General features: G+C 55.7%; 1 protein-coding gene and 1 long non-coding RNA gene across 3 annotated transcripts; one reads left to right on the top strand and one right to left on the bottom strand.

The window, feature by feature from the left end:
• Positions 1 to 239: 239 nt before the first annotated feature.
• Positions 240 to 8,344, bottom strand: LOC149120947 (uncharacterized). The gene is made up of 3 exons (XR_016224995.1): positions 8,003 to 8,344; positions 5,915 to 6,002; positions 240 to 382 (listed from the first exon to the last, which is right to left on the bottom strand). It is a non-coding gene; the product is annotated as an uncharacterized LOC149120947 (long non-coding RNA).
• A 50-nt stretch (positions 8,345 to 8,394) lies between these two features.
• Positions 8,395 to 12,001, top strand: CBLN1 (cerebellin 1 precursor). 2 transcript variants are annotated; one of them, XM_051833886.3, is made up of 3 exons: positions 8,395 to 9,061; positions 9,162 to 9,251; positions 10,338 to 12,001. In XM_051833886.3, the coding sequence occupies exons 1-3, from the start codon at positions 8,798 to 8,800 to the stop codon at positions 10,533 to 10,535; spliced, it is 552 nt and encodes a 183-aa protein (XP_051689846.3). In that variant the 5' UTR covers positions 8,395 to 8,797; the 3' UTR covers positions 10,536 to 12,001. The 2 variants fall into 2 exon arrangements, with proteins under 2 accessions (XP_051689846.3, XP_002721388.3); XM_002721342.6 differs by having other exon boundaries at positions 8,398 to 9,061; positions 9,162 to 9,281.
• The last annotated feature ends 324 nt before the right edge of the window (positions 12,002 to 12,325 follow it).

The raw sequence follows: 12,325 nt of genomic DNA, 5'->3' as shown, positions 1-12,325 counted from the left end.
GCAGAGTACTCATTTGTGAGAAGAGAGACACAGGAAGTGTTACAGGGCCACAGGGGGCCAGGATGGAAGATCCCCCCTGAGAGGACGTGTGCTGCACCTTTCTCAGACAGGCAAGGTGCAGGCCGGGAGGAACCAAATTCTTTTCTCAGTGTCTTAAAACGGAATATTTAAAGGGCACCGCAAACATTTATTTAAAAAAAACTCTCATAGACTAAGAACAAGGAAACCACTCTCAATTGACAAAACGTATCCATGCAACACAATAATTACCTCCACCTTCAATTTCCAGGCTGCCAGATTCACAATCCTTGAAGTTGCTTAAATTTAAAAATGGAAATGACAACACAAAATTCATAATGGTGATGAGTTTCCAATTAAATCTCTAGGGAGAAATGGAAAAAAAAATTAAATGTCATATAAAAAAAAAAAAAACAACTAAATCTTGAATTGTGAGGCATCTTCACAGGGATGTTTCAGTGGAAAAAAACTGCCACTCTCAGAACCGTGGCCGGAAGGATGAGGGGGTCACCCTGGTCCGTGAGACCAGGAAGGATTCAGCCTCGGTATCTGTAGAGAGTTTACGAGGAGACTAACAGAACTGCCTCAATGTCAAGTGTTGCTCAGATACCTTCCATGATCCTCGGCTTTGTCACTGAGGCATGCCTGGCCATACTACAAATGATGCCTGTCACGCGGTAAGTTACTGATACACATTTGTTGGATACATGCAGAAAACAGGAACACACAACATGCTTGTGACACTGCCAACCGTGTGGATGCTGTTACTGAAGTGCACAAACAGTCTCTGTTTCCAGTTTGCAGTCAAAGACTTCCAACAGAATGTGAGAGGATGCTTCAAAAAGTTTGTGGAAAAATAAATTAAAATATAAGTTTATTTGGGGGCAAAACATTTTCAAAATCATGCATAGTTTTTTTCATAATATGCATTTCTATGCACTTTTTGAAGACCTCTTGTATATATACATTTCAAATTATTTTTTGCATCAAAATAAACTTATCTTTCAATTCCATTTTCCATGAACTTTCTGAACTCCCTTTGTGCATCTCAAAAAAAAAAAAATCAACTATTGTTTGGACTGTTGTTCAGCAAGGTAAGAAAAGCCACTGGTGAACAGTGAGCTCATTCGGCCCCAGATGAGTCTGGAGCTAGCGGAGTGCAGTGGAGGCCGCCCCTGGACTGGGCACCTGAGGAGATCAGCAGCCTTGAGACCGAGCCCCAAAACGTAGCCTGGGAGGCAGATGCCAGATAGCATCAGGAAGGTCCCAGTCTCCCCTGGTCTCCCAGCCCCCGTCCTTTAGCTTAGCGTTTCCTTGGTCTGCTTTTATGACTGCAAACCAGTATCTCACTAAAATTAGCTCACTGAATTGATGGAGTGGTACAGCTGGCCCTATAGACTCCCTGACACAGGACTCTCGAGGCCGTTCATCTCCCCTGTAGATAACACCTGGATGTTTGTTCCGTTCTTGAGGAGTTTCTTTTCCAGGAGCCCCAGGCTTTGACCAAAAAGTAACCGCCACCTGCACATAGCCCCCAGACTGAATGGAGCCCGTTGTGCCATGAATGTTGTCAAGCTACTGAAGGAGGGCAGTGAGCACTACAGACCAAGCAGACCCACCAACTCACCTCTCAGCCCCAACTCCAATCTCTAAGAAACCTTCCCCCCAGGAATTAAGTGACACTGCCCAGTTCCTTGCTCTGTGCTTTGCAATAGATGCCTCCTTTTTCTGGCCCCCTGCCCTGCCTCACATCCTCACCCCTTGCCCCCAATGCTTGGCTTGCTGAGTGTCATGCAAGCAGCCCCAGTTTTGGGGGTTCCATAGCAAATCCTCCAACCAATGTTTTGGGGTTGTCCTATAACATCCTCAGGAATTGGGTGGCAGCTCCCAGGTCAAGGCTAACCACACAGATTACCTCCTTTCATTCTCAAAGTCAGCTTTTCTGGTAGATTCTCATCACTGGCTGAGGAGGAGACCAAGCACCCAATTACACAGCTTACTAATGGACTCTCCCCATGGCTCCCCAGAACAGAATGCTAGGTTCTCCTCGCATCCTAGTTTGAGAGCCACTACACAAGAACCACTGGGCTACCTGGGCTGTCTCAAGGAGCTCACTTCCCTGGGCATCAGTCTGTACAATGCAGGCAGTTGACTCAATAGGAACTAAGCTTCAACAGTTAAAGCTTGAAGCACTTGAGAATTCTGGCCTTTGAGTTTAAAAGCTAGAAATCTCACCTCTGGTACGTTCTATTATCTTGATAGTGTTGGTGCATTAAATATTGGCACCAATTTCACAGTAATTGAGATTAGGGAAAAAGTAGTTGTGAAGTTTTATAATTCAGTGAAAGCCATAGATAAATGTTGATGGATCTGTAATTACTTAAAACTGTGACAATATAGTGTTACAACAACCAGTGGAAATAGGATTGTATCCGTCTTTTCCTTGTAGAACAGGACGCACTCTCATTGGGCAGATATTTTCATGAAATCTGCTTTAGCTTTCACTGGCACTTAGGGCTGACTTGCTTGTCAAAGATGACTTTGTAATTGCTGGATGCTTCCTAGTCGCCTTTAATATTATTTCAGTAAGAAGCTTACACAATACTAGGCAGCAGGTGCAGAATGGATAGGTAAACTCAACGGTACTAATGGAATCCTCTCTTAAGTCTCTCTATATTGAAATGTTCTTTATTGCAACTTGTCTCCAATCTGTTCTTTTAGAATCCAAGGCTATTATATAATCCAGGGTTATTAGATTTTATATCGTAATGAAATTCTTATTTGTTGAGAACATGCACAGATGAAAGTTGATAAACTTAAAAAATTGAACAGTGAATTGTCATGCTTTCTAATAAGAAGACACATTTTGGTAAGGTTTTCATACGCAAAATGGTTTTATGAGTCCATTAAATAATATGGTGTTTGTCAAGATATTAACATATTCTTGTACTGTAAGAGAAAAGGATAAAATTTACTTGGATATTTAGCATTTGCTACTTTAAGAAATACTTTCTTTTGGGGCCGCCATTGTGACGTAGTGGGTTAAGCCATTGCTTGAGATGCTGGCATTTCATATGAGCATCGGTTCACGTACCAGCTGCTCCACTTCTGATCCAGCTCCCTGCCAATGGCTGGGGAGAGCACCAGAAGGTGGCCCAAGTGCTTGGGCCCCTGTCACCCATGTGGGAGACCTGGAGGAAGCTCCTGGCTCCTGGCTTACGCCTGGCCTGGTCTTAGCTGTTGTGGCTATCTGGGAAGTGAACCACTGGATGGAAGATCTCTCTCTGTCTCTCCCTCTCTCACTGTAACTCTGATTTTAATACAAATAAATAAAATCTTCTTTAAAAAAAGCTTCATGAGGAATAGTTTTGATCAAAATCGATAACTTTGGTAGTGACATGCAGCAACTGTGAATTAGTATAAACCAGGGTTTGCTTCATGGCAATTTTTCTCTATGATACAATCTATGACTAAACAACTATGAGGTCTCCCGGAGGATACAATGTGTCGAATGCACTGGTTCTGACCGCCAAGAGTACACAGGGACACGTCGGAGCCGGGAGCTCCCAGGAGGAAGCAGAATTAACGGCGCGTCACATGGAGGGACTCTCATGAAGAGACAACCTACTACAGGCCAATCAGCTCGGGATGCTGAGATCTCCCAGGCTCAGGCCAGGCTGGAGGTGGAGGGAGGGACACCGCAGTGCCACAGGGGCTCAAGGAGGCAGCATTCCGAGAGGGGGAAGCCACCAGACGTCGCGGGGCCCTTTGTTCCCGCTCACAGAGATGGTCACGCTGGCAGGGGCCACTTTCAGGCGCCAGGGTGGGGAGGCCAGAGCAGTGTGGCCCGCGGGCCAGATTCTTCCGCTCGGAGACTTTTTAGACTTTTTTTTAAGTGCAAACTCCCCACACCCCTGCATTTCCCTCTTTTCAAACTCCGTTTCATACGTGTTTCCCTCCGCTGAGGCTGACGTCCCCCAGTCAGAAGACTTGTCTCTGAGCCCCCGGCCCGCGGGCGCTCTGAGTGGAGGGGACTCTTCATACACCTGGCGATGACCACGCCTCGCGGGGACCCTCCCCGGGCCCCCTGCTCGCCCTGACCCCCATACCCTCAGGTGCCTCGGTCTGCGTCACCTGTGTGTGATGTAGCACACCTGGCACGTTCGCATCCATGCTCTCTGGCCTATTAGTTGTGTATGTGTGTGTGTATATATGTGTGTGTGTGTGTCTGTATGTAAGTTCATTCCAGGAAGAAAATAAACAATATGAAGCTAAAACTTCCAAGAAGCCCTTGTGGAAGAACCACGGGGTTGTCCCAGCGGGGTCCTAGGGAAGGGTCTCCGAGCACCGGCAAACTGGAAGTCCTGCGGTGCCGGGAGCACGTGGAGCTCCTCCCACCGCAGGCCCAGGCCCTGCAACAGTGGTGTCTTGCACATCCGCCATACTCCACAAACGTTTGCTGAATTGGCTAAACCTGGGATTGTTCCATAATCAACCACCCCGAACAGCACACAGATAATTACTTCTTGGAAATATTCCAAGTGGTGTTTGATGGTACTCAAAAACGATTTTTTTTTTTTTGGTCAAGAGCAGTGCAGGATTATGTTATTCCAAGTTTGTTTTTTAAAATGTCATCTACATCGAATTGCAGCTTCATAAAAAATCCCTACCAGCACACACCACAATGGATTCAAGGTATCGTATTGTTTTACAACTGATGCCTCATCTTCTGAGAAAGCATACGGCTTCTCTGACTAGGACTAAGAAAAGGCATAGTTTGGTATTAATGTAAGAGCTGAAGACATTTCAGATGCATCCTCTGATTACTGTCATAATACAAACAATTTTTTAAGATTCAAAATGTTACCACAAACCTGGTCTCCACTTAAGATTATGCTGCATTTTTCCCACATTTCAGAAAAATGTCCAATTGCAAAGCCAATTTGGAAACATAACTTTTAAAGTGTAAAGAGCAAAACTGCTGCATTTAAAATGAATCTAAATGGACAAAAAAACCAGACATATATACTCAGGAAGACAAAGGTTTGGTGCAAGTGAAAATATTACTTCTTTCTTTATACGGCATCGAATCAGCCACTCCCATACTTCATAGCATAGATCAGGCATTAACTTGGTATGATCTTGACCCTTGATATCCTATATTTAACACTTGAGAACAACGTAGCCTTTTTCTTCTGCTTTATGAGCAAATGAACTTGGAATCCTAGGGAATGCAGCTGTGCGGGCCTTTGAACCAAGACTAAAAGAGCTGAATCCTGCTTCGTTTCTAAAGACATCAGAGGGTCTGTTTTGACTTAATGAAAGGGCGAGTTGGTCTCCCATGCTGCGAGAAAACAGCCTCCCTCTGAGGCTCTCCCAGGCTCACAACACGGGAGGTGGGTTTCTTCCAGGGTGGGGGTGGGGGGTGCCGCGAATGTCACCTCCATCCAGACTGCTGTTAGATTCATTTTCCCAAAATGCACTGTGGCGGGAAAGAAATTCAGAATGCAGTGAAAATGTAAGGCTGCATTTAAAGCCACAGGTGATGGAGGTAGGAGCAGCAGCAGAAATTCGTTATCTGCAACCTTGCGGTTCCCTAAATCGCTCCAACACATGGCTTCAGAAGCTTCGGAGAAATGGCTTTATGATACCTCTCCGGTATTTCAACAGCCTCAGCGGGCAAAACGTCATGCTCTTACAGTACAGAAAAAGCCTTCATGGTCAGACTCCTTGGATTGGCCCTGGGTGATTAACAACAAGGAATGCTACCCATCCACAGAGAAACCAAACTATCATCTTTCTATGAACCTCCAGAATGGAAAAGCAAAAACCAGTGCTACCAGAGCATCCCCGGTAAACTTCAGGGTAGAAGGTTACAAGAACCCACTTCCCTTACCTGGCTGCACCATGTGAGGTGCACTGAGACTTCCAACTCCGTCACCGTGCACAGCATCTGACCTCATGTTCAGCTGAGCTCTGGAAGGCTGAGAGGCGTGGAGACAGACTCAGCCACTGTTCGCTCATCCACTGTGCCTCTTCATCACCACACTTTCTAGATGGAACTGTGCCCAGCCGGCTGACCCCTGGGAGGGGCAGAAGGACACATCTCCCCTTGTTTTCATTTGGACCATGTGGTGCTGGGGAAGAACCCCAGACTCCCCTGTAGTCATCTGGTCAGTCCATTCTCCACGTGCAGAGAGTGGCAAGTCAATCAGAGACTCCTGCTACAATGCTACAAACGTTTACCAAGTATGCCCCTTTTTTTTTTTTTCTTTTGTTGCTGGGACAAAACTGGTAGTCACTCCTAAGGGGTTGTCACACAGAAATGACTGGTCTGAAAATTAAAAGCACCCCAGGACTGGAGCGCATCTCAGTAACCCTGATGGATGGGGCTAGTCACACCTTAAATGGCTACACCCACCCCCAGGCTTGCTGCAGCAACCGCAAAAAAAGACCTTCAGCCAGTCTGGACTGGTTTTGTCACTTGCAGCTGCAGGAATCCTGGCTCCTAACAAGGTGACACTAAAAATAAACAGCAGAGTGCTCCTGGCAGAGAGGAGGAAGGGGCTGAGGCCCACCTCCCGCCGGGTGGTCTCAGCGCTGCTCCTGAGCCCCCCAGGACCCGGCTTCCCCCCCAGCTCCTGCCCCTAAGCACCGCGCAGCAGGGTGGTGCACGGGCACCGAGGGCCTGCGCGCTCTGCGTTCCTCGGTCCCTTCCACGTTAGAGCCGCGGGTCTGGGCCGCCACGCGGACGCTGGGGCATTCTTCAGCCTTGGCCTCTCCAGTTAGCTCAAGCGCTCACAGCAGGCGCAACCACAGCTGGCCATGCGTCCAGGGGCTGTCTCACAAAGATCTGAGCTGAACATTTTCCTGTCACTTTAAGCTAACATCGCTGCCTCTTCCTCCGCCCCTGGCCATTTCTCTCCCGCTCCACCCAGTGACCCCTGGGGGACTCAGGAAAGCGGACAGGGGGCTGGCGATGGGGCTTCCCCCAGTTAGTTCGGGAACAGCAATCAAGTCAGTCTGCAGGAAACAAAGGAGAAAGCCAAGCGGACAGGCCCGGCTTCGGAGTGCAGGGACAGCGCGCCCTAGGGGGCGGCAGACCCTCTGGCCGCTAGCCCGCACCCCACGAGCTCTCCCGGAACTGCGCCGGGCTCGGAGTCCCGCGGGTAACTACCAGACCCACCGGCGCCGGGCGCCCACCACAGTGGGGCTCGCTCTCTAGCTCCCGCGCCTTTCCCTGCGCCCCGACCTCACGCTGCTCCACGTGTCCGCAGCCCCTCTCCCTAACGCTCAGCCACGCTGCTTTTTACTTTCACGTTCGCGCATCGTGCGCGTGGGCGCTCCTAGCGCCAAGCGTGCGCGCGGGGGGGGGGGCGACCCTGGACGAATCGCCCACACCGTGCGGGCGGCTGCGTGAAGCTCACCGCAATGATGCACAGACTCACGTGGGTCAGGCTTGCGAACAGGTACACAGCACGGGTGCAAAGACACGCACTGTTACGGGCAAAAGCACAGCACGCCGGACTGTGAGAGGCACACGGTGGGCGCTCCAGGCTACATCCTGAAGAAGTGAATGAATGCACGAACGAATGAATGAATGTCCGAAGGATCGGACCTCCGAGACCCGCAGGGCAGGCGCTTCGGGAGGTGGGCGCGGGCGAGAGGCCAAGCGCCACCCCCACGGCCGCGGACACCCCGCGCTCCGGCCGCCCACCGAAGCACCGGCCTCGAGCGCAGGCAGCCAGCTGGACACTGCAGCCACGTGCACCGCCCCCGAGGCCGCGGCGCAGGCCCCGCCTTCGCTGCTCACGCACGCGCCCTGCCGCCCGGTGGCCCCGAAACCCTGGCTCCCCTGCGCGCCGGCTGCCCCTCGCGCCCGTGCCCGCTGGGGGGCGCTGTCCACCCACCCCAAGCACCCACGCGCGGGCGCCCTGTGCCCCGAGGCGATTCTGTTCCGGACCATGACACGCACCGCTCCTACCTGAGGGCCCACGAGGGAGGCGAGCTGGAAGGGCCGAGGGAGCTGAACAGGATCCTGGCCTGAGGCGGAAGGCGAGAGGGAGAGAGGCTGCAGCGCGGGGACCCGGGACTGGCCGCGGGCGCGCGCGCACACACACACACACGCGCGCACGCGCTCCCCGCCCTCGCTCCCTCAGTCGACTCCCGGCCAGAGCCCAACCCCGCTGCAGCGCGCCGCCCGCCTCGCCGCGCCTAATAACAACGGCTCCCGGGGTCAGGTGGCCGCGCGCGGACAGCGTCGCCATTGGCCCGGCGGGGAGCGCGGCGCGCCGGGATTGGCTGGGAGGCGGGGCGTCGGCCAGGAGGGGGCGGGGCAGGGGAGGGAGGTGGGCGGGGCGGGGGCGGGGGCGGGGCCAGGCCTCGGTCCGCGCCTTTGTGCCCGGCGCGCGCTCTCCGCCGGCTCCGGCTGCAGCGCCCGCTGCATCAATAATTCAGAGCGGCGGCGGCGGCGGCAGCGGCGGGTGCGGGCGGGAGGCGGCGGCGGCGGCGACCGCGGTCACTGAGCGGCAGCGGCTATGCGTCCAAGTGCGGCTGGGCAGCCGCGACAGCCCTGAGGCCCGGGAAGGGCTCCGGGAGCATCGTGCGGCGGGAGACGCCCGTCCCGGAGCGCGAGGACAGAGCCGCGGTGTCCAGGGCGGCGGCGTCGGAGCTGCGCGCCGAGCCGAGCCGAGGAGGGGGCTTCGGAGCGGGGCCGGGGAGGGGGGGCGGCTGGCGCAGGCGGCTCGGGGGCGGGGGCGGGGTGGGCGCCGGCGGCGCGATGCTGGGCGCCGTGGAGCTGCTGCTGCTGGGGGCTGCGTGGCTGGCGGGCCCGGCCCGCGGGCAGAACGAGACGGAGCCCATCGTCCTGGAGGGCAAGTGCCTGGTGGTGTGCGACTCCAACCCCACGTCCGACCCCACGGGCACGGCCCTGGGCATCTCCGTGCGCTCTGGCAGCGCCAAGGTGGCCTTCTCCGCCATCCGGAGCACCAACCACGAGCCGTCCGAGATGAGCAATCGCACCATGATCATCTACTTCGACCAGGTGGGCGCGCGGAGGGGCGCGGGCGGGCCGGCTGCGGGACCCCGCGGAGGGACGCGGGCGCTGAGCCCTGCCTCCGCGCCCCGTCCCCGTCTCCTTGTAGGTGCTGGTGAACATCGGGAACAACTTCGATTCGGAGCGCAGCACTTTCATCGCGCCGCGCAAAGGGATCTACAGTTTTAACTTCCACGTGGTAAAAGTCTACAACAGACAGACCATCCAGGTCAGCCGCCGCCGCCGCAGGGCCCACCTCGGCCCCGGTGGGGGGCTGCCGGCTGCCGGGCCGGGCGGACCGCGGGCGGGCTGGGAGGCCGAGGCGGCCGCCGGCGTGGGGGTGGGGGGAAAGGGGTGCGGACAGCGGCGCCTCGCGGCCCCGGGGCTCGCACTCGCGCTGGCTCCGCGGCTCCAGGCGCGGGTTGCGAGCTCTGCCTTCTGTCCTCCCTGGGGAGTTGGTGTGAAGGTTGCGGTTTGCACCGCCGGCAGCTCCCGCTTCCTCAAGCTGCCCGCCACAGACTCAAGGCAGCACCCCGACCCCCGCCCCAGCACAGAAGCCCCGCGAGGCGCTTCTTTGCTTGTCTTTAGCCCGCGTGGACAGGACAGGTCCCCTGTGTCGTGGCGTCTCTTTGGGGGACTGACCTCCGTCCTGGCGGGGAGAGGGTGCAGTGCCACTCCCTCCCGGCTCCAGCCAAGCCCCGGCCGTCGCGCGCAGGCTTTCCTGGTCCCCAGCGGTATCCAGGGCCCCTTTGAGTGTAGACAGAAGCGGCCCGCGCGGCGAGGACTGGGCGCCTGGTCCGTGGTCGGTGGTGCAGCGCAAGGGCAAAAGCTGTCAGTGGCGGGCCTGGCAGGATTCGGGGCGGAACGGAGACCGTGCCTTGGCCGCGGAGCGCACCGAGGCAGCCCCGCGCGAGGTTGTCAGCCGGCCCTTTCTCCGCGGCGCCGCGGTTCCCGGGGCGGCGGAGGCTGTGTTTTTGTTTGCTTTCCGCGGAGCGCCGGGAGCGGAGTTCCTCTTAGTGACTGGGGTCGGGGTGGGGGGTACCTTGGGGTCATTACAGTGGATCGCGGAGCACGATCCGATTCTCCTGGCGTGCTCCTGGGAGAAAGCAGAGCGAGGCGACTACCGTTTTGGGCGCAGACTCTTAACCGCCCGCACCTCCGCCCCCTTCTCCCGGTGGCCAGCAGGTGCCCCGCGGCTCCCGCGGCCGCCCGCCGAGGTTTCGCGTGCGGCACCGCTCAGGGACGCCCGGCTCTCGCTTTTGACGGGGGCCCTCCTCTTTTCCAGGTGAGCCTCATGCTGAACGGGTGGCCGGTGATCTCCGCCTTCGCCGGTGACCAGGACGTGACCCGGGAGGCCGCCAGCAACGGAGTCCTGATCCAGATGGAGAAAGGCGACCGAGCCTACCTCAAGCTGGAGCGGGGGAACTTGATGGGGGGCTGGAAGTACTCGACCTTCTCCGGATTCCTGGTGTTTCCCCTCTGACCGGCTGGACGCGGGAGAGGAGGCTGGGAGAGGGCGGAGGCAGGAGGGCGCAGGAGCGCACGCGAGGGAGCGGAAATTAGGCGGGCGAGCGACTGGAAACTTCCTACCCGCTGGGTCCTTAGCCGTAGCGGGTGAAGAGGTGAGCGCCCCGGCCGGACGGAGCCGCCCGCTCCTTATCTGGAAGCCACCGCGGCTTAGCTGCGCGCGCTCCATCCCGAGAGTAAACTTGCCTCCCCCGCTCCGGTCGCGGTAACCTGGAAAGAGGCCGCCTTGTCACCGTTTCTCACTCCGCCAGTGTTCATGCTGCCCGCAATTTGTTGAAAAGAAACTTTGTATTTCACCATAGAAAGTGAAATCTGTCTCCTTGTTCCCCCTGGAATCCCTCCACCCTCCTGAAATCGAATATGCCCCCTCCCGCCCGCCCCCTGATTTTCAGTTAGGTGAGGGGGTAAGTATTTTATTTATTTATTTTTGGATGGGGGAGGTAGTTTCAATTTGGCACGTGTGGCTCTTCTTAAACGTCTCTAGCTGAAGATACATTGTATCCTCTGCTGCTTGTTGGTTGAGAAAGGACTCACCTTAGTGGTGCCTGGTTTAAAAATTATATATATATATAAATATATATACCATTTGTACACGAACTCTTCCCGTGGAGACTGGCCGTGCTTCTGTGTTTCCTGTCCTAGTCGGAGGAGTGACGGTGAAACGTAAGGCCGATAGATGTTCGGACGCTTGCCCTTGCCCTCCTGCTCTGCGGCTCCGCTCCACGCCCAACGCCCAGGAGCTGCTTACGGAGGCTTCCCTGTCCCCCAACATATGTGCGAATAGCCAAGACTCAATTTCGCTTTAATCCAATAAAGTCAAAGTGAAACTTTTTATTTTTCTCAAACAGCTTTCTAAACCCCTTCCCCCGTCTTCCCCAGGTGCGAGGCTGGGGGCCGGGGTGCATAAAGTCAGGGTGCAGAGAGCTGCAGGCTTGGGAGAAGGCAGCCAGAGGAAGGCCGGGGCGTGCGGCATCCTCGCAAAGCCAGCCGGCCCTACGCTCCTCGCCGGCGCCAGGCCTAGGGCCAGCCTTGCCTTCGACTGTACTTCGTGCTTTGGCCTGAACCTATGACATTTTGGCCAACATCTCGCTAGGCCAGCTGCGGCTGCGGCCCTGGGAGCGGGAGTTTAGGTTTTTCGCATTCTAAATGCATCAGGAATAACCCCATGTTGGGTACCCAAACCAGGCCGTCCTGAGCGGCAGCTTCCCCGTGCCTCTGCCCCTGGATGTCCCCAGCCCTCATCCGCTCCGCAGTTCCGAAGCAGCGTGTGCGTGTGCGTGTGCGTGTTTTACCACCCGCCTCTGAATCCGGAGTCCCGGCGCCCAGGACATTTATTCCAGAGGTTCGTCCAGGAGCTTTGATTGTATCGGAACATAATGTGACAGCAAAATTGAAATAAACCACTTCGTTTTAAGTCCGGAAGGCTGGCCCAGTCGCTACAGTAGCGGGGAGGTCGGGCGCGCAACAGCGGGCGGGCCCCTCTGGTTCTGCTTTCTGTTAGAGGCTTGCTCCTGGCCCGAGATTCAGGGATGAATTTAATTAGCTGGGGGCGGGGTGGGGGGAGAAGGGGGCTGTTTAACAGCAGCGCGAGAGGCAAGCTTTCTCGGGTTTATTCCGGCGGCGTAAGAAGTTCACGGAGCGCGCGGCCTCGCGGAAACGCTGACCCGGTTCGCCCTCTGCGCCCGCCCAGGGGAGTGGCCCCAGGTCCCGCGGGGCACCAGGAGAGGGAGAAGCGGACTCGACTGA

The sequence above is a fragment of the Oryctolagus cuniculus genome, chromosome 18 (assembly GCF_051225735.1).
Source record: "Oryctolagus cuniculus isolate XC-2025 breed Fujian yellow rabbit chromosome 18, ASM5122573v1, whole genome shotgun sequence".
In the NCBI taxonomy this organism is placed as follows: Eukaryota; Metazoa; Chordata; class Mammalia; order Lagomorpha; family Leporidae; genus Oryctolagus; species Oryctolagus cuniculus.
Note: the sequence above shows the minus strand (reverse complement) of the source record. Positions and strands in the feature narration are given on the sequence as shown.